The following is a 21,735-nucleotide window of genomic DNA, read 5'->3' on the forward strand; positions in this document are numbered from 1 at the left end:
CAATGCGGCGTGGCATGGAGTCCATCGGTCTGTGGCTCTGCTCAGGTGTTATGAGAACCCATGTTGCTCTGATAGTGGCCTTCAGCTCTTCTGCCTTGTTAGGTCTGGAGTATTGCATCTTCCTCTTCACAATAGCCCATAAACCTTCTATGGGGTTAAGATCAGGAGAGTTTGCTGGCCAAGCTATCACTGACTGTGGAAACTTTATACTAGACCTCAAGCAACATGGATTCTGTGCCTCTCCTGTCTTCCTCCTCACTCTGGGACTTTTATTTCCAAATATTTTCCTTCCCTTTGCCTCTCTATTAATGTGATTGGACACAGAGCTCTGTGAACAGCCAGCCTCTTTAGCAATGACCTTTGGGGTCTTGCCCTCCTTCTGCAAGGTGTCAATGGCCGTCTTTTGGACAACTGTCAAGTCAGCAGTTGTGTAGCCTACAGAACTAGACTGAGAGACCATTTAATAAATAATATTATTATTATTAATAATAATAATAATAATAATAATAATAATAATAATAATAATAATAATAATAATAATAACCTATATAGTGCTTTTTTGAACACTCAAAGATGCTTTACAAAACAAATTTTAAAAACAGAAAATATGTGAAAAGGCCTTTGTAGGTGTTTTGAGTTAATTAGCACATTAGAGTACCAGGAGTCTTCAATTTTGGACCTTTTCATGATATTCTAAATAAACGTTTGAACCATGACCCACACAAGAGCACAACAGTCTCTAGTTTGTAAGTACCAGATGAAAATAATATCCATCTTTGTCTCAATAACAAGTCTTCCTTTGTCTCCCAGACAAAGGTAGACATAAGCAAAGTTATACTTACCTCAATCAGACCCCCTGAGTCCATCCGTCCGTTCGTCCATCCAGCACTTAAGCGCAATTCAGAGAGAAAGGTTAACCTAACATTTCTTTGGACTGTAGAAGGAACATGAAAATCCAGCAAGAAGAAATCCATGCATGACAATGATATGCTAACTGCATACATAAGGCCCATTGGCCAGGATTTGAACCTAAGATCTTCTTGATGCAAAGCAGCGGTGCTAATGTTTGTTCTTCTGTGTAGCCGAATTAAAGCACTTATATCCAAAAATAAAGGTACTTTTTGTCGAGCACGAGAGGCCTCTGTAAACGTATATAGTATTACCAGGCATGAACACCAATAAGCTGTTCAGTTAATTAGGTTTGTTTCGAAACCTGAAAGCTTTTTTATTTCATCTCGGCATTAATGCCTATGCCCTTTGTGTTACTCAACTCTGCAGGTGAAGCTGGACAAAAGGGAGACAGAGGAGAAAAGGGAGAGGACGGTGTGGGAACCAAAGGAAGTCCAGGGTCACCAGGTGTACCAGGTAAGACTAGTTTCTAGTTAGAAGACCTACCAGGTGGAGTGTGACTCCAGAAAAAAAGTGCTGTTCAGTTAAAGTAACTTGTGAAAGACAAGATGTTGAAAACCGATATGTTAAACCTGTGGTTTAAAACTGGACCCCGGAAAGCAGTGGGTTACAACCCCTTATGCAATGCATGGGTCCACTTCTTTGGAATAGATAATGTGCCTTGCAAATGTGTTCATGATCATTTTTCACATTTTCTCAGATTGTAATTGTAATTGTAAGTTCTGTGTAGTTTACAGGATTTTTATGTGATAGACCAGTAAGAAGTGCACAGTTGTAAAGTGAAATGAAAAAGAGATATGGCTTCCAAGTCTTTTAAGTAATACAAATCTGACAAATGTGGTGTGTGTAACCCTAAATATAATCCAGTACATCTAATTGCTTTCAGAAGTCACCGAAAAATTAAACTGAGTCCAATTTAAACTCAATATACCAGGCAAAAAAAGTGATGACCTCCAACTAAACAGACAAAACTTCAGGTATTCTGCAAAGATATGCGAAGCTGGTAGAGACATACCCCAAAATGTCTGTAGCCACAGTTGCACATAAGGGTGGTTCCTCAAAGTATTAACTTGGAAGGGCTGCTTACAAATGCACATAACACTTTTAAGACTTTCATTTGAAAAGAAAATGGAAACAATGTATCACTTTCTTTTCACTTCAAATTATCTACTGCTTTGTCTATCGCAAAGTAGGTCTATCACGTAAACTCCTTTTTTGCTATGAGGTTTCTTGGTGTAATGCAGCAAAAATGTGAAATACTTTAATAGCAAGTGTTCCATGTTTAAACACAATGAAAATAAACATGTTCTGATTAATTTTTTTCATATACTTTCTCCAATCTAGGTGTTCCAGGTCTTCCTGGTGTTGGCAAAGATGGGAAAAACGGGCAGCGTGGTGAAACAGGAAGTCCAGGAACCCCAGGACCTGCTGGTCCAAGGGGGCCGTCAGGACCACCTGGTCTTTGTGACCCATCTACTTGTATAAGCAGACTTCCACCTCTCTATATGGTCAGTGGGAAGAAATCATCCTCATACAAAAGTCCGTGAGACATCCAGAGCTCAGTGACATTCTCCAGACCTCATCCAGCCAGCGACCATGTTTCAGGGCTCCTCATAAACCCAAGCATGGTGCTTTTTTTTTTTTTTTTCGGGAGTCTCCATCGGCACCACAACTCAAAGAGAGCCCGAGGGACAAAGAGATGGGAAACGACTGCACAAAACTGTAGAGACATTTTAACTTCAGTGTTTTTAGAGGAAATTTAGACATTGGTGAGAAATCACTTCTACGGTTGCTGAGCAGATTCTGTGTTCTGACAACAGGACCTAAGGCTCATGGCATAAAGATGAGCTATAACATTTTGTTACCCCTGACATTTAGCCCTTTCAGAAAACATTTGTCAACATGTTTAAAAAAAAAGTGATTTCCACTCCTGCATGTGATTCGGCCTATTTAAAAGCTCAGAACAGATGTCAACCCTGTGCTCCCGGTGAATTATAATGATTTATGTGGCCAGTTGTGTCTTCTTTTTGAAACATTGGAATAAAGTGTTGTGTTTTGAGAGTGTTTGCACAGTAACAAATTCAAATTCCCTGCCTGTGTGTTTGCAGGATCATGCACTCTTAAAAGAAGCTGATTATGATCTGTTTGGGATGGTTTGAACATGATCTGTGACATCCCACAGCCTGTACATTAAAATGGTTTTGTTGTTGAAATAAAACAAGATCCCTGGGTTGTTAAAGATATAATGTCAATTCAGGACAGTATTAGATAGTTGCCTGGTTACAAAGGAGAGCTGACATCATCCTCCCTTCCCTGTGTTTGCCAACAACCAATACATTTACTGATCAAATATGACCTTTAAGCAATCTGCTGGAAAGGAGCGAGCTTGGCCGCCGTCCCAAGGACATCCCTTTAATTTAATAGATCGCATCATGACTCAGCCACAATGAATTTAAAATGCATGCTCAGAATAGGAAGAGTTATAGGCTTAGCATTCATAAAATCCAAATTAGCAAAAGACCAGCATCACATTTCATTTATCCAGCTTCAGAGGCGGGTAGAGTACCCACAAGCTTTACTCAAGTAAGAGTAGGACTACTTTAACTTTTTTTTAAAGTAGAAAGTAGTCATCCAAAATGGCAACTCAAGTACTGAGTAGGTAATGGCTCATAACATCTGATTTAATGTTTAAAAAGATGTTATCCAATCTGCAAAGTCTAATTACAAACTATAATATATAAAAATGAAAATAAATAATAGATTTCAAAATAACAAATGTAAGCAGAAGAAACATCCAGCTACAATATCTACTCTTTACTGCATTTTCTCCTGATCTCCAAATGGCCCGTTAGTCGTGGTAAGTAGTTACCTGACTCCGCCAGATAGATTTGCTCCGCATATCCATCTGGAAACCTTCCGTTGAAGTAATTTTACGGCTGTGTAGTCGTGGTAAGTAGAGGAACCAGAATTATTACTCAAGAGTAGCAATACTTTCACAAGAAAATTAATTAAATAAAAGTAAAAAGCACGATAAAGTACAACTCCTAAAAGTAATTTTTCCCTAAAAGTTACTGAAATGTAAATGTAACTGTGTAAATGTAACTAGTTACTGCCCTCCTTTGTCCAGCTTATATTGACACAATGGATGACTAAAGAACATTTGAAATCAGAAATATTACAATAGTGACAGACCAACCAAACGTTTGACCAAAGAAGAAAACAGAACCACTCACAAACCAAAGCAGAAGTTTGTGTTACAAAATGAATTTGTTCCAGTCTTTATTATAAAGTACAGTACAGTACAGCTGTATTCCGATACTTACATTATGCTACTATTTCAAAATATCTTAGCACCAATTTATGAGGCAAAACGGGCAAAGAAACAAGAGAATGTAATGGAATAAAAGACAAATCTGATTAAATTATGAATAATTTAACAGCTGCTAAGATCTAACAGAAAGAGCAAGCCATTGAGAAGCAAATGTGATGTATATTTGAATTTCCTTCAATTTCAAGCACCTATCCACAAGCTGCTTTAGAGGCAACAATAATCTCATTTATTAAAGTTTTTTTTAATCTGTTCTGCTGAATGTTTAAAGATGAAAAGAAGTCTTGGTAACATAGTTTGCTTGGCCAAGCTAAACCTGCTACTTGGCCTAGTGGAGATGCGAGTGTAAAGCAAGCCATTTCATGCTAACAGTGTAAGCTAGCTGAACCCCCAACCTGGCTGGGAAAAACAAATAAAAAAATTAAAATAAAAGTGAATAAATGTTGGAGAAAGCCACTGAGATTTAAACAATTTTAGTTGAATCTGCATTTTGAAGTTTGTCTTTAGGCTAGCACCTAGCTTTGATTGCAGAAGAAACCATATCAGATTCAGAATTTGGAGAAAATAATGAAGCATGAGGGTCTTTTAATCTTGTAAGATAACGGTTCTGCCTTCAAGATACAAATAATTTGGAAAAGAAAAAAATTACTATGACCCTGGAGAAACATAGCAGTGACACAATAATAACCACTTTAATGAGTAATTAAAGTTATTAATAATTTAGTGGTTCAGTGTTTAAAAGATTATTCAAATTTAAGTTGAGCAGCTCTGAGTCCAATTAAGCCACATTTAGCATACTTTAACAAGTTTATTCAATCATATGTTGAGATCAGTCCAGATTATCTGGTAATGTATTCACATATCCAATATTACTAATCCTTAAATGTCTATAAATGATTTAGTTGAAAAACCAGAACAGATCCAGTCTTCCTCAGGCAGGGGCCAGATACTGGTTTCAAGGAAAACTACATTTTCCATCATGCCGTTCATTGCTGTAAAGCCTTTTTAGTAGGCCAGACAAAGTACCAAAGTGATGGGATTTTTATTGGGTTGTTTTAAGAATATGGTAGTGCACTGCTGGCCAGCTGGCTGTAACAAGCTTGCCTAGTATTCCCTTGCATTCACAATGACAAATTCTGCTGTTAGTGAACACATGAATGAAGAATGGACAGTCATTGGCTAAACAATAAAGAAGCACCACTCAATAAACTATATAACCAGTTTTTCATTCTAGGGAATATCACGACTGGAATTTTTACCCATGGATACAGTGAACCCTGTCAACCTGATGTGTTACTGCTTTTTTTGGAGTAGTTTAGTTTAGTTTCTACTGATAATGTACACAACGACATGTTTTCTCTTAAAGAAGTATAATTTGAGAATGGGTTCCAGAGTGGAAAGGTTTGAAAACATCCCAGTCTTAATTTTTGTGTACACATGCAGAAAAAACAAAATGCCCCTGAAGCCCTGGCACGCACACAGTATGACTCTAAACAGTAGAAATAAGCAGGAACCTTTTCTCCGCATGCGTTGTTTTTAGCGTTTCTATTCCTGTCTTGAGCATTTCCGTACCTAAGACAGTAATTTATTGTCCGGTCCTGCGATGTCAGAATCTAGCGAAAATGTTATGTCCACTTCTTCAGCTTTCCATTTACTGGAGCAGCAGCCTCCGTTCAGGATTCCACCAGCAACATCTCAGTTTTGTGTTTTTTTATGAGATGCCATGTCACTCTGGGAGCATTTCAGAGGCTAGGCGTTCAGTCAGTGCAACTGCCGATGCAACATACAGTCTGGCAAAATCACACTTTTCTGTGTCATTTAAACTTCAGCCACTTGCACTTCCAAAAGGTTTATGAATATTTTGCTGCATTGACATCTGTGGTGTTCATTCCTAGTTTGATGTTGCCAGTTGGACACGGAGAAATAGAACGTGCTTCTAATGGTGTTTTATTTTAAATTCCCTCAGATTCCACACAATGTTCCCATGGGTGATATTTTTAGCTGTGAGAGACACTTCAGAAATGTGCTATGGCACTTCTGCTGCTATCACCAAGAAAAGTCACAATTTAACACCAGTCTGAATCCAACATGGCCATATCCTGTGAAATGCAACTTTACATTCTTAAGTCTCTGTGGTCTTGAATCTCAGGCAAAAGTTCCATCATTTGAAAGGTTTGACGCACAATGAGCCTTTTCGCCTTGACTATTTATTAGTTATCAACTGAGATGTTTGTCAGTCTGTGGCAAAGATATTTTTTCAAATTACTAGAGCAAAGTCCCAGGAAGTTTGGAGCTTTAAGGAGAGACATTTGAAGGTGAACCAGCTCTCTAGTTCCGAACTGGAGTCTATAAACTACACAGGCATCAAGCTGAGACACCCAATAAGTTTCACCAAACACATACAAGCACGCAATTTAGCGGCAAAGAAGTGTCGAGAAACAGTTTAAGAAAAAACTAGCACATCCATAAAACTGCTCCTAGTCAAGGTCTTCAGTTACTTCGGGGCTAGTGTAGGTAAAACCTAACACACTCATTCCTTTCCATCAGTTTTTGTCCTTTTTTTTGTGTTTTAGAAGATTTGTAAAAGCTGTGCAAACTGGCTATATGTGTAGCTGGCGAGTTTTCTAGACTATGGGCAATAAGGCGACGTAATGACACTGCTACTGGCATGGTGATTAGGAGAATACGATTGTGGTGTTTTACCAGTCACCGCCCACACACGACTGGTTCTGTTGTCGGCTGCGTATCGTCTGCTCCCACCCTCGGCAACAGAACAAGAAAGAGCTTGCATGTCTGAGCAACCGCCATCTGACTGGAGGTAGACCCATGGCAGGAGATATTTTTAGCAAGCAGTAAGTGACGCGGCGTGGTGTGGGCTGTGATGGGTAACTGATGCAAGGCGGACAGGGAAACCTTGACAAAGGCATGAGACATTAGTTTTATCATCCCATTTAAGGTACAGACAGAATGAAAGTTAAAAAAAAAACATGTTTAGCTGCCCTCTGTGCCCCTGATTTGAAGTGCTCCATGTTGCGCCGTCCCCTTTTACACCCCAACCCCAAGCTTGATAGCAGACAATGAAGAACCTGACTGGCAGCACCTGTTACTTCAGCCCTCTGTGGCGAGGTTGATTTAAAGGGAAAATGTCCTTGATTCCGTATGACTCAAATAAGTTCATAAATACAGCCAAAGTTCCAGCTCTGTGAGTCTCCGGCTCCTTATTACCCCTTTACGTTTTTGGTGTGGGGTCTCTGAGCCAGGCTGGCATAGTAAGCACATTGGCTGGGATCGCACTGGCCAGGAGGGCCTGGAGGTCCGGGTTGACCATGTGGTCCGGGGTTTCCTGGCTCTCCCTGGGCTCCAGCCTGACCCGGGCTTCCGTCTTTGCCATATCCTGGAAGACCAGCTGGACCTGTAGCACAAAAAGGAGGAATTATTATTATTCTAAAGGGAAGCAGCTCCCCTGAGAGTGAGCACGGTGGCGAGGAACCTGGACCTTACCTATGGGACCGGGAGGTCCCTGCTCTCCTCTTTCACCGACACCAGGTTCTCCCTTCTCTCCCCTTGTCCCTTTATCACCTGAAAAACGAAGATAATACTCACGTCAGCACAATCTTATTTAAAAAAAGCATTAGCCTGGACTCATCAAATCATTGTTATTTAATGGAAATAAACCAAACCACAGGTAAGGACAGTGGTCGCAACTAGTTTGATGTGCTTGATTGCATAAATTGTGCATAAGGAGACATAGACTTCAGGCTGGGGCTTCAGGAGGGATGGCCCCTGGAGCTAATGTTCTTGCTGTGTATTGTTTTAAGCTTAGTGGTGAATTTAAATACAGTAATCTCTTCAGAGAAGTTCCCCGTTTCTATTATAAATGTAAAATATCCCGGATGAGCCACCAATTTATGTCACACCTCACATAAGAGGAGGACTGAGGACTCTAGTTTCAAGTTCAAAAAAGTTAATAATTTGTATTTGAAAAACTACCAGGAGTAGTTTAAAATATGCATCATTATCATTATAGAGTTAGCATTATCAGCAGCTTAGGGCAGCTATCTTGTTCCACTAGAATTGGCCATATGTAGGTGGAACATAAATATAAAACCTATATATAGTATTGTTCTTACCCTTAGGGCCCATGGGTCCCCTGGGTCCCTCTCCTCCATTTTGCCCAGGCATACCCGGCTCTCCAGGGGAGCCTTGCCGTCCAGGGCTGCCGTCTTTACCTGGAGGGCCTGGAGGTCCAGGACGACCTGCTGTACTCTTCACATGTGCAGGCTGGATCTGAGCCATGAGGTAAGCCATTTTGGCTGAAGGAAAAAAAAAAAAAAAAAAAAACGTTAGCAGCTCCCTGCAATCTAAAATAGTGTTACCCTAAATTTTCTAAAAGGAAATGAAAACATTTAACTAGCTACCCGTACCACACTTCCACAAAATAAGTGTCATCTCACCATCTAATTGTTTGGCAAGCTCCTCCTGGATAAGCCTCCTCATCTGCTCCAATGACACTGACTCTCCCTGAAGATGGAGACATGTTAAATGACTAAATCACATGTTGATGCCATTTGTGCTTACGGCTTTTACAGCCATGGATGTAACGATGTTTTCCAGTATAGTCCAACACATGTGCAGATGTAGACATCACTCACCCTGGGTCCCGGGAGACCAGGGTTTCCTGAAGGTCCCTGAGGACCTGTGGGCCCGATTTCACCTGGTGGTCCTGACATGCCCATCATCCCTGTGTGGCCCTTTCTGCCTGGGGGACCGGGATTCCCAGGCATACCAGGATCTCCATTCTGTCCTTTTTCTCCCTTTGTGCCATGGTCTCCCTGAGTTTAATAATAACAGTTATTATTGAGCGGTTTGAATTCAAAAAGCCCTGAAAACCACAGATATTGCATCATTGAGGGAATTCAGCACCATTAAACACTAAGCCTCAGTTTGGTTAACATCCTAATGTTGACATTTTGCGGTCTGTCAGGAGGTTTTGAGTTATAAATATTTTACACTCAGTAGATAGAGCTCTTCCAATTAGTTTTCCAATTAAGGCCTAGCTTGCAAAAAAAACTTAAATCTGGTTAGTTTAAAAATGGTAGCTATTCAGAGAGAAGTTCATGGTTATTTACATTGACGATGTCAGTACTAGGAACCTTTAACAAGCAGAAAGATTGACATGGTAGATTCAAATTTTAAAATAAATGATCCTGTCGTGAAGATTCTCCTTCCCAGAGTGTTCACGGTACATCCAGCGAATGAGAAGAGACCAAGATTTTGATATTTTTGAGAAAAATGAGAATCATAACTGACGGTTTCACAGATTAAAAACTGTTTTATAGAATCTGGGAAGATTCTATGGGTTTGATGACCCATGTAGTGTTGTGTTCATGCACACCTCAGTCTAAGGTGGTTATTGTTTGCCAACCGTCATAAAACAAGCATATGTAGAAGAAAAAGAAGACGAACATTGCAGCTGTACATAGCCTGGCGTGAAGATGTCTGTAGCAGGGACTAGACAGAACTTGAACCAAATGTGCCAACCAAGCACCTGTGTGCAGGTTGGTAGCCAAGGAAAGCAGACCCTTCTACATCTCTGTACGTTTCTGGAATGATTTTTTCAAGATAGTTGGATGCAAAGTTAAATTTGACATTGTTGCCATTAGCTATAGAATTGAGCAAAGTACATATCAGGAATGAATCAATAAAGATTAGTAGTTTTATGTGTTGTTTTTTGGATTAATCCCTTGGATTAACCATTCAATTTGACTCCCCAGTCTAGACAACCATACGAATGTCAATGTCACTAAGCCTGCCCTGGATACACACGTGTTGTTGTCTAGTTTTGTTATCTTACATCTGCTGCCCTCACAGATTCCTGCAGCTAAGCTTGGATGTACATTTACATTTTCAATAAAGGTTTTCAATAACATCTCCATGCAGTTTGACTTTTGCACCATTACCACTTAAAGGCAACCAGTCATCAAATCTGCTTCCTGAAACCTATGCTAGTGCTCAGTCATGCACATATATGGTTCTTAAATCTGTACACATTGTACTAAAATGTGTTCATTTTAAATCGGCATATATGCAGTTGAAACATATAGCCTGATACATCTCAAAAGGGGAGGGTGACAGTACACTATAGTCCCCTGTGGTGCAGCATGAGCTTTTGTTCTTAGTAACATTGTTCTCCTTACATTGCTTTTAGTTTTATATTTTAAGTCATTTTGAAACTGGTACTTTTACACATTTCCTGGAGTAACAAGCTTGAGTTGATACTTGAACTTTCACAGAAGTGTTTTGAAATCCTGCTATCTATACTTCTACCTGAGTAATAATTATAAATACTTTTGAAACCTCTGAAAAATTTGCTTTCTGCTGAACGATGCAAATGATTAAATGTCTAGAAAATCCCACAGGGGCAGCAGAATTTTGGTGTTAATCAAACTCACTATTTTTGGCAGGTGTGCACCCAAGAAAACTGAATGGTGGAACTGAATCAAAAGGCGCTTTAATAAAGTCTTAGTTTAATGGGGGTGCAACCGGGTCATTGCATCTTGCCTGTGTTATTTTTATTTTTACTTGAGACAAATTCCTTGTTTTTCAGTTGAATACGTCATGTTATACTTGGAAAGTTTTGATGGTCTCAAGTATTCATTACAAAATTATATTTTTACAAGGCTGTGTGAACGTTTTCCCATCCAGAGTGTGATATGTGGCATATACTACCCCATGAACACCAGGGCTTGAACAATTTCAAGTAACTTAAAAATAGTTCTGCTTATGATACATCACTAACAATATTTACCTGGGACTACATAGTACACAACATAAAAAACACATGACTACCCTTTCAGGGTATAATAATAATAATAATAACTATTTAACTTTTCATACAAAGTGCTGAGCAGTTACAAAGTGATAAAAAACTAAATAAATCAGTTCTGCTGTTCATCAATTATTATTTGTACATCACTGATTTTTATGTTGTCAACCACCTTTTCCCACCACCTGCCCAGTGAGGAGGCTTCGTGTGCTTTTTCACTCTCTTCCACCATGTATTCTTCTATATTTGGGCCGCGTCTGAGTCAGGATTTTCAAAGCTGACTCAGAGTCAGCATCTTGGACCAAATCCTTTACTTCCATGCGTGGAGGGAGGTAACTATGGTTGTTTCCACGCTAAACTACCACTGATTTCTAGTCTGTGTCGGGCGAATGTGCCTGACAGTTTTGTTTCCATTTAACAGGGGTTCTTGGAGTTCTGATTTCCAGGATATTGTATTTTCTAGTTGTGTCTTTAGACTTAGCTTTAATTTTTTGCCCTTGCTGTTATTCTTACCTTATCTCCTCTGAGGCCGCGATCCCCTGGTCGGCCAGGTATTCCCTGTAAAACACAGTGGACAAGTAGAAGTGCACCTGACCTGTCTAGAAGGCATTATCATTTCCTTTTATGTTATTAGTGCTCGCTAGAAATCCTCACCTGTTTTCCTTCAGGGCCAATGGGACCAGGTGGACCCTGGTAATCAGATAAACATTTTGATGAATCTATTGTCTGTTTCTGACAAGCTAAGATAACGTTAATACTAATTCAGCACTCACCGCAGGTCCCTTGGGCCCACTGAAGCCTGGCAATCCGGGGCTGCCCGGTTCTCCCTTGTCTCCCCGAATACCCTGTTGGACAGCACAGAGATGACTATTCATCACACAGCTCACACTTGGCATATTGCACTCGCATCCAAAACGCCCCGCCAATCACTGTGGATTCAATGAGATTACCTCTGAGCTCCATTTAGCTATGCCCTGGATACAAACCTCTGAGGAAAATAATTTGGCTGGACAAGGCCATGCCCCCCAGAGATTAAAATTCATATTTACAGACAAGCAAGTAGTCTTTCTATTCAGGGAAAAATCACTGGCTTTGTCCTCGATAGACCTCTCTGGGTTCTGAATCCTGCCCCTCCTCCCTCCCCCAGGGAGTTCCTGATTATCTGCTCCCTCTGCTGACTGATATAATCATCTCCTCTCTGATAACCCATCTGCCTTCCAGTTTTAGCCACAAGGTAATTCTGTTGAGAAATAACAGTTAAGCGCATGGTCCAGTTTACAATCCCTTTCATTTCCATCATAAAATATGCAAATCCAAACGATGACATCATGAAAAGCTAACCTACAGTCACCGTAACCATGAACGTCATTCATTTTGGGCCTTTAAAGATGCATTTCATCATGTGTATCACTTTATTGTCATCATTTGTTACCATAATAACATTTTTGATGAGTCAGACATCAGCTCAGGTTTCACACAAATTAGACATAACACGAAGACACACCAAGACATATTTCCAAACTTTTCTTTCTGAAATCACTTGGTTGTACTGACCAACAACACTTCCTGAGAATGTTAAAGCTTACAAATAGTCCCTTTACAGACAATATAGATTACTGTGCAGTTGCAAGAGTATTTCACATGAATGCTCCATCGTTTGATACATTCATGCACACAGTAAAATACTGGAAAAAATGAAATCTTCAAGTTACAGAACTGTGCAGTTCGCCTACATGTCCAAACAAACATTCCCTGAGAAACTGAAAGCGTGCGAATAAACATCTGCATGTGAGCGACAGCGTAAATCATTCTCATCAGATCAAGAACATGTGGAACCAGTAGCGCCTTGGTAAACATGTAACACACATGAGGGTGTATTGATTCTCACCAGTGGGTGATAGCCCTCATAGCTTTGGGAAATAAGCTGTTTTTAAGTTTATTAGTTTTTGATTTAATGTTCCTGAATCATTTATCTGATGTAAGTGGGACAAACAGTGCACTTCCCGGGTGGGTTGTATCTGTGGTAATATGTCTGGCCATTTTCTGGACTCGTGCAGCAAACAACTGTGTCTAGATCTTGTTGATGGCATCCCACAATCCCCTGTACTGACCTCGCTAAATGTTTTATATCCTTCCTCTCCTGTGGCATGCACATCCCATTCCACACTGTTATGCTAAGACACAGAATGCTTTCTATGGTAGCTCTGTAAAAAGTGCTTTAACAGTTTAATGGAAAGTCTAGTCTGTTTCAATTTCCTGAGGAAGAACAGTTTTGACCTTAAAATGGCAGCAAAAAGTGAAGAAAACATCCCAGTTGGTCACTTCAAGAAGTAAAGACAGAGCTTGAGTACAAACATCTGTCAAACATTGGGAGACACCTTTTTCGATTTGTCCATGCAATGTTATTAGGGGTTAGAAATACCTTACTGTAAAATATTTCATGTTGCGTAAATTGAAAAAAAAAAAAACTACTTTGATATACATATAGGGGTACAAGTATTCTCAGAGAGAGATCTTCAGCTCTGTACCTATGCTTGAGTCATGCTGCTGTTCAAAATATCCCACATGCGTGCATAGAATTCACTTAATCAGATAGCTGTTATTCACCAGGGACCATATATATCACTGGATGCTCTACGGAAGCTATAACCCAGGAGATGGTCCAGGTCCACTTGTTGCCTTTGCAGGACCTTATCTTACATTAGTCACAACTGCTGTTAGCTCACTCTGAGTGAAGCTTCCTTCCTGTTCAGAACAACGTTTACACCTGGCATCAATCAAAATCTGACATGTTGTTGTCCTTTATAACCTCACTGTGCCTTTAGATGCACTCAACACCTGACTGATCTTTTTATCCTAAGAAATGTAGAATATCACCAGTAGAAAAGACTACTTATGCTACTTTAAGAACCCTGTTGTACTACCACTTCAAAAACTAGCACCTGAAAAACCAGCTTGGGGTTTGAATTGTACAGCATTTTACTTGACTGGCCATCAGCCAGTTGTAATCTAATAAAATGTACTTCTTCCCAATTGATGAACACATCAATCCAAAGGCACCGACCAGGTAACATTGGGAACATATTTTGATTGCTGTTAAATACTCTTACATTGGAATTGGCAGACTACAGTATTATAACAACCCGAGATGGGAAATTTCTGGTTGGTGCACCTCTGTTGGCTAAATCTTCAAGTCAAAACTTCATGATGAAGGAAAACATCTCTGCACTGTTACATCTCTAAACTATCGCAGAGACTGACTTTAAACCTGTTGCTGAAAACATTTTTGGATGCTGTTAACCTTTGTACTGAACTACCAAGAATTCAGCAAACGATTTAAGCAGAAACATTTTACTCACTGGTGTTCCGGGGAGTCCGGATTTTCCAGATGGTCCTGGTTCACCTGGCTTGCCCTGGGATGTAAAAATAACAAACAAAAAATAGTTCACATCTAATTGAAGAAGAGCTGGAGAAATGACCGGAGCGTCACTCGTTATGTCCCTGATCTATCTGTCTGCATCACGCACTCACCGGCTCTCCTCTTGGTCCAAGAAGTCCTTCTGGGCCAGTAGGTCCTTTGGGACCCTGCAGAAATCAATCCGTTTTTAACATCTCCTGCTTTTTAAATATTATTGTGTTCTGTTTGTGTGATTTTTAAGCAATGTGACAACTACTGTGTTTCGTGTTGTAATGGCATTGTCTTCCAAAAGGAATATTGTGTTTGTCCCGAATGATTTTAGCAAAAAAGATTAAAAAATATATTTTAAGAAGTGATTCTGTTCCTGCTAAATGGGGGCACTGCAGCCTTTAAATGTGTGACTATTTGGTTCGCCACTTGATGGATGGAAGAAACTCCTCCTGCACCATGAAACAGACGCAGAATGCACTGCAAGGGTTTAAATGCTTGTGTGATTTAAAACTTGAGAGCATTTTTGTCTAAATGTGGAGAACATGTGAAACTGAGTCATTACTAAATGCACACAACAGAAAAAGCTTTATGCTTTTTTAAATAGAGAATAATAACAGTAATGGTAATGTTGATGTCAAACAGAACAAAAAAACATCACGGAAAGCAAAGGTATTTCATTAAGTTGTGTGTGCCAACTATTTTTATTTGACTTTCTTTTGTTGTGTACTCATGAGTCCTTTATCTTAGCTGGCTTTGCTGTAGCTGCACAGCAGTCTGTGTACTGCATCCCCTTTGTTGTTCTAATTAGCGTCCTTCATTAAATTACAGTGGATTGCAAAAAATATCCGCAGCCTTAAATTATTCCATATTTTGTCAGGTTACAACTATAAAAACATAAATATATCGCTATTCAATGGACCTCCACAGATTAGTTCACATATGTACAATGGAAGGAAAATCTTCCAGTTTTTGTTTCCATCCAGTGGGTCAACACTTGGTAGAACCTCCTTTCCCTGTGTTTGTTTATGTTTATCTCTACCACTTCTGCACATCTAAAGGCTGATAGTTTTTTTTTACCCATTTGTCTTTGGCAAAGTAGCTGAAACTCAGATAGATTAGATGGGGAGGGAATGTGACAATTTTACAATTTTACAACAATTTAAGGTCTTGTCACAGATCCTTGACTGGATTTATGTCTGGACTTTGACTGGGCCATTCTAACACTTCAAAGTGCTTTGATCTAAGCTATTTCATTGTAGCTCTGGTTGAATGTTTAGGGTGCTTCCTGTGGGAAGGTAAACCTCGGCTCCAGTCCTAAGTATTTTCGAGGTTTTATTTGAAGATTGCTGTTCATCTCCAGCTTTTCTGACACCCATTTCTCCAACATGATGCTCCCATCACTATGTTTGATGGTTGGGGTGGCATGTTTAGCATTTGTTAGGTTTATAGGTTGTGCCATGCCCTTTTCCATTTTCAGATGATGGACTGATCTGGCCTCTGTGAATTGTTCAAAGCTTGTTTTATAACCTAACCGTGGCTATTGAAGGCAGTTGGTTACACTTCACTTTATTAAGGAGTATCAAAGTATGATTTATTAGAGAACAGGCTTAGCAATACTTTTTTCAGTTTTGTAGCACTGGCATACTGTATAAAAGATGTGCCTCTGTGTCTGACTTTAAAAACACCATTTCTAGTGAAACAAGTTTAACGTACCTCCTTTCCGGGTTTGCCATCACGACCCGCCGACCCGGGCTTTCCATCCTCTCCCTGTGTGGTGCAAAAAAAAAAAAACAACACAAAAGTGAACAAAAAAACTGCTTCTGAGTTATATAATAACAGTGACTATATAAACTAAATGGCCATTTACCTGAAAACTATAACGAAACCCTGAGCCATGTCCACACTACCAAATGTTTCCTATTAAATGTTGCCTTCAGGATAATGGTGTGCAGAGATTTCCCCTAACTGGCAGTTAAAGACAGTAGCTATAAGTAGTGCAGGGAGAAGCTCGTGTCTATAGCAACACTTTCAACTTTCCCTAATAAGATGTCTGCACTGCAGACAGACTGGGGCTGCTGCAAGGCCCACAGGCTGGCCGCCTTGCTGCTGCTCCCTGAGATGCTGCCTGTAACGAGGCGTGCCATTGTTCACGTCTCTCTGTGGCTTGAAGCTTCCCTGCTGGTGCGCGCTGAGCTGTGCTAGAGGCAAAGCAGCAGGTGTGCTGATTCTTCCAGAGGAGAGGAGAGGTGTGTGTGTGTGTGTGTGTGTGTGTGTGTGTGTGTGTGTGTGTAAAACTAAAAAGTGAGTGTGTGACAGGGTGTAGCCTGACATTGCAGTGCTGAACAGGCTATTCCTGGCTTTTTTACGTTTTGGATATATATATATATATATATATATATATATATATATATATATATATATATATATATATATATATATATATATATATATATATACTATGGCTCATGGGGACACAACTTTATCTTTGTGAAAGGTGCATTTAATGTTCCTCGCCATTATTACACTGCTAATTACTGTATGTAGTTCTAAAAGTGATACTTTTTTAAAGCTGTCATGTCTCAACCAACAGTTAACTGTTTTATAAATGATATGCCACTATGATTACCTGTAATTGGTAAATATACAGCTTTATGAAAACAATCTGACTCAACCAAGCCAGTCGTGGTGTCCACAAAAAGAGAGTACACCTCTTTTTGTGATAATATTGCTCAACCCCTCACCCCTTTGCTAAAGATCCTTCGTCCAAGTCAAATTTTTTCATATACTCATTAATGCCATCATTTTTACATTTGGTTTTAGCATTTTATAATACACTTGAATGATTGTTTTTCCAGGGTGGAATGATAATGTACACACAACTTCATTGTCTATCATAAATAGGAATTGGCTGCACAAGCTGGGGCTCATTATGGGTTTGTTTAACTCACAAACATAGACATATAGGCTCAAACACCCAGTCAACATCTGAATGTGGGCTACTTTAAGATGTTGCTCAGGCTGGGTGGGTACTATGCGGGTCTGCCTGCTTGAGTTGACTAAATACAACCCATACGGTCTCCCACAAGTCAGGGCTTGGTGAGGTGTCAAAGTTTGGATAAAAAAGGCATACCCCCATGGGTTCTAGAGTTGTTGTGCAAGTCAAACAGAATTCCTTAAAACAGTTTACCAGCCTCAAGCATAATTATGAAAGAAATTAACTAGAGGCCATTAGGAAACCGTAGACAATCTCTTCTGAAGCTTCTGAATGGTCACATTAAGATGGGAGGATATTGATTAGGATGTTTAAGAACCAACCATGAATGCTCTAGTCTGCCTTAAACTGAGAGATGCTGAAAGTCCAGACTCAGCGTCCGCGGTGAACTGAGGTTATTACCAACATGGATAAAAAGTGTAACAAACCCAGAAAGAAACACCTAGTCCAAAAGTCACACATTAAAACTTGACAGATGTTTGCAACCGTCCGCACGGATTACCCAAAATCCTTCTGGACAAACATTTTCTGGTCAGAAATAAAAATGTCCATCTATTTTACCGCAAAAACAAGAAGTATCTCTTGAAACATCCAGGCAAAACTTTGAAATCAAGGAAAACTGATGTGTATGGGGGTGGCAACATCATGCCGTGGAGCTGTTTCAATCCGGCCCGTCAAGGTAAATTATCCGGCCCTCGAGAGCCAAAAAAAAAAGGCATATATCCTTTTAAAGTGTATAAAGTGGCTAAAACTGTGCCTCCTGTAAATGTAACTCACCCCAATATCAACTTTTTTTTGCACATAAACGGTATAAACTGGGCCTAAGGGTGCTACTTTTATGTTACTGTGCATTTTTTATACTACTGTGTGAACTGGAATGAAATTATGAAATGAAAAGTATCGTCTCTACACATGCAAGCGGCCCTTTTAATGACTTCATGATGCCAAAGTGGCCCCATATAGAAATTAGTTTGACACCCCTGTATTAGTGCATTGCACAAAGTGGTTGGCAAACTAAGAACGAGGGATATTGCCAAATTCTTTAACCTCACTGCAACCCAACAACTCCAAGTCTAAGTGTGAACGTGGACAGAATTGGTTGTTAGGACAATGATCCCAAACATACATCCAAAACGGTTTTTGAATGAATGAGAGGAACACCAAGCTTCTGGAATAGCCCTGACCAAAACCCAAAATAAAACCAATGTTAAAATGTAATGATAATGCTTACAACCCAAGTTTATTAACCGTAAACCATTATAAATCATTTCTAAAAGGAAGACTGACCAAAATTATACTAGGATCCTGCTGATGGCACCAGTAATGTGGCGTTCCTTGCATCTTTAACCAAATATTATTTGGGTTTTATGGACATAGCTTTTATGGGATTGAGAAAATTCTTAATACATCCAATTTAAAGCCAAATTTATGCATCACAGTTGTGGTTTCACAACTGTGATGTTTCAAAAGGGGGTTTGAATACCTCATTATAATTCCAGAATTAGTATGACTCTCAATCTGTGCTAATGTAAACCTGTAACCTGTACTGTATGGTTCTTTATTCTCTTATTGTTTTGTTATACCAGCACATAAAAAAACAACTTTTACCTTTTCTCCTGGGGGTCCAGGCTCTCCTCTATGGCCTTTGAAGCCCTGGGATAAAAGAGAGGAAGCAGAGTGTTAGTCACTTGGACCAATGCAAGCTTCTCCTATCAAATCCGATTAGTGTTGCTTCCTCACAGGGAGTCCCCGGAGTCCTGGGTTTCCTGGAGGTCCAGGTTCACCTTGCTTCCCCTGGAAGGAAATAAATGACAGAAATTGCCACAGCAGAGCCTTATGTCTGCACACATAATACAGAGCGTGTTTTATAAAGGGTGTTATATCAGTCGTTCTTTGGATTATTTTTGCCTACTTACAGATTCTCCTGGTTCGCCTGGTCTGCCATCTTTTCCCATCTTTCCAGGTTGACCCTGATCATTTACAAAAATGTTCTTTTAGCATTTTCAGCTGTGCAAAAAATATTTTTCACAACGTAACACAGGAAAATATTTTTCCCTACTATCATGCCAGGAAGACCTGGTGGTCCTTGGATTCCTTTGAGACCCTCTTTGCCCTGGAGAAAACAAACAGGCAATGGTCACAAGAGAAAAATAAGAAATGATTAATGGCTGCTATTACACCTCGTGCTGGCTGGCCTACATGCTAGAGGCAGGCGGTCTGTACAAAATGACAAATGGAAAATAACTGTTTTAGGAGGAAAAAAACACCAAGTGAAGCCTGACCTTTTCTCCAGGGGGACCTGGGGGACCAACTTGGCCAGGCTGGCCGTCATTACCCTAAAGAATAAAGATGTACTGTCAGTGGAGGTCGAAGGGGACAGAAAGCCTTACTGTAGCACCAAATAAATTTAGCAAAAAAAAAAATCCCAAATGTTTTCGACCATCTGAAAAATTTGTCCTGTAAATACTGCTGAATGATCGTCAGAAAAAAGCTACTTACAGGAGCGCCCACTAATCCTGCAGGACCTGGATGACCTGGGGGTCCTGGGTGGCCCTAGAATAAAACAGTGGTGATTAAAACACAGCTACCTAGTTCAGAACCACAGGTGCAGTGCCTTGCAAAATGCTCATAACTTTTGAACGTTCACATATTTTTTTAATGTTTCCAAGACATTGGAAACATAAATTTCCAAGACATTGATGCAAACATCAATTTATGTGATGGGTGAACACAATGTAGTCCATGACTGTGAAGTGGGAAGGAAAAAACACATGATGTTTATCTTTCATATAAATACATTCTCAAAGGTCCCCTACACTCCGATGTCCCAAGATGTAAATCCTGTACAATCAATTTCCTTCAGAAGTCACCTAATTAGTAAATAGAGGTTACTAGAGGTTAACCGTCCAGCTGAACAACAACCCTTAGCACAACCAGAGCTACGGTTGAAGGCTTTAGATCAAAGCATATTGATACAATGGTCCAGTCAAAGTCCAGAATAAAACCTACTGAGAATCTCTCTCCATCCGGTTAGATTGAACTTGAGCTATCTCCAGAAAGCTGACACAGACAATACAATATTTTATTTTAGAATGTTTAATCAAGTTCTGGTCTACTCTGTTCAGACCTGTGCATGGTTTGTCCCTGAGTTAATTTGCCATTGTGTCTTCTGCAAACCTGTCTAATGTAATGAAGGTATACAAAGCACGCAACCTATTGCTCTACACTCTACTGTGACTTCCTCAGGTAATTCAGAGTTATGGTGTAGCGTGTTTCCACGACAATCTGCATTGCAGCTGTCTTGATGTGGAAACAGGTGTTCATTCTCTGCTCACAGAGAACGGACTCGTGCATCCGCCGTACTGCAGTGGGCAGTTTAGCCTGACATTGCTACGTTCATTCCTCACCAGGTTATTGACGAAGACGGGAACCCCATGAGAAGACATACCCTCAAAAATGTTTTCAGCTGCATTTGCTATGAAAAGTGGTTCCATTTTTCCATCCATCAACTCCACATTATTTATTGTAAAAAAAAAAGAAATCAAATCAAATCTGAAAGGCATTCATTCCTTCCATTTCAGAATTATGCACTACTTCGTGTTGCTCCAACCCTTAAAACCCAGTTAAGAACATTAAGGTTTGCGGAGTTAAAGTTCAAGAGGTGAGAACCTGTTCTTAAGATACTTTTAGGTAAACATGGGAAAAAAAAAACAACAGGTGTACCTTGTCTCCTTTGTCTCCAGGACCTCCAGGAGGGCCCTGATCCCCTTTTATACCCTTAGCAGAAACAAAACAATATGTGAGGGATCATTCGGAAAGCTTAAAGTCTCTTAAAAAGAAAATATTCTAAGTGAAGCTTTAATTGATCTCTTTATACCTTGTCTAATGGTTACATGAATTTCGAAATGCAACATTAAACAAACAACAATTAAACAACAGAGCTCAAACTTATTAGATTCTCCCACTGGAGCAATAAGACCGAAGTCACTGTGTAAACCTACCTTTGCTCCGTCATTTCCAGGAGGCCCTTGGGGTCCAGTTTGGCCCGGGGGTCCCTGTAATGGCACGGCAAACCATCAGTCTCTGCCCAGGCAGACAGTGCAGAGCACCACTGGTGGGTCCTAACAGTTTACAGCTGCCCCCACAGGAGGGGCGGCTAATGATGCAGACAGAGCCTCACCATCCGTCACAGCTACTGTGACCGATGGTGCCGACGCTTGGCCCTCATTTGTCACACAGGGCGAATTTAGTGAAGACACGCTTTATAACAC

General features: G+C 40.0%; 2 protein-coding genes across 4 annotated transcripts in view; one reads left to right on the forward strand and one right to left on the reverse strand.

Moving 5' to 3' along the window:
• LOC105933914 (collagen alpha-1(IX) chain) overlaps positions 1–3,148 on the forward strand; it is a 45,103-nt gene extending 41,955 nt beyond the window's left edge. For all 3 annotated transcript variants that reach the window (XM_036145563.1, XM_036145565.1, XM_036145564.1), the window contains 2 exons: positions 1,279–1,365; positions 2,254–3,148. In XM_036145563.1, coding sequence (XP_036001456.1) covers positions 1,279–1,365; positions 2,254–2,456 — 290 coding nt within the window. In that variant the 3' untranslated portion in view covers positions 2,457–3,148. The remainder of the gene's footprint in view (positions 1–1,278; positions 1,366–2,253) is intronic.
• Positions 3,149–7,088: 3,940 nt separating this feature from the next.
• Positions 7,089–21,735, reverse strand: part of col22a1 (collagen, type XXII, alpha 1) — a 75,703-nt gene continuing 61,056 nt past the window's right edge. The window contains exons 47-65 of the mRNA XM_012873666.3: positions 21,466–21,519; positions 21,188–21,241; positions 19,964–20,017; positions 19,747–19,800; positions 19,524–19,577; positions 19,381–19,434; positions 19,205–19,258; positions 19,073–19,117; positions 16,186–16,239; positions 14,595–14,648; positions 14,423–14,476; positions 11,837–11,908; positions 11,718–11,753; positions 11,577–11,621; positions 8,890–9,069; positions 8,692–8,758; positions 8,368–8,550; positions 7,739–7,816; positions 7,089–7,649 (exon numbers count right to left, since the gene is read on the reverse strand). Of these exons, the coding sequence (XP_012729120.2) occupies positions 7,459–7,649; positions 7,739–7,816; positions 8,368–8,550; positions 8,692–8,758; positions 8,890–9,069; positions 11,577–11,621; positions 11,718–11,753; positions 11,837–11,908; positions 14,423–14,476; positions 14,595–14,648; positions 16,186–16,239; positions 19,073–19,117; positions 19,205–19,258; positions 19,381–19,434; positions 19,524–19,577; positions 19,747–19,800; positions 19,964–20,017; positions 21,188–21,241; positions 21,466–21,519 (1,437 nt within the window). The 3' untranslated portion in view covers positions 7,089–7,458. The remainder of the gene's footprint in view (positions 7,650–7,738; positions 7,817–8,367; positions 8,551–8,691; positions 8,759–8,889; positions 9,070–11,576; positions 11,622–11,717; positions 11,754–11,836; positions 11,909–14,422; positions 14,477–14,594; positions 14,649–16,185; positions 16,240–19,072; positions 19,118–19,204; positions 19,259–19,380; positions 19,435–19,523; positions 19,578–19,746; positions 19,801–19,963; positions 20,018–21,187; positions 21,242–21,465; positions 21,520–21,735) is intronic.

Source organism: Fundulus heteroclitus, chromosome 13 (assembly GCF_011125445.2).
Source record: "Fundulus heteroclitus isolate FHET01 chromosome 13, MU-UCD_Fhet_4.1, whole genome shotgun sequence".
NCBI lineage: Eukaryota > Metazoa > Chordata > Actinopteri > Cyprinodontiformes > Fundulidae > Fundulus > Fundulus heteroclitus.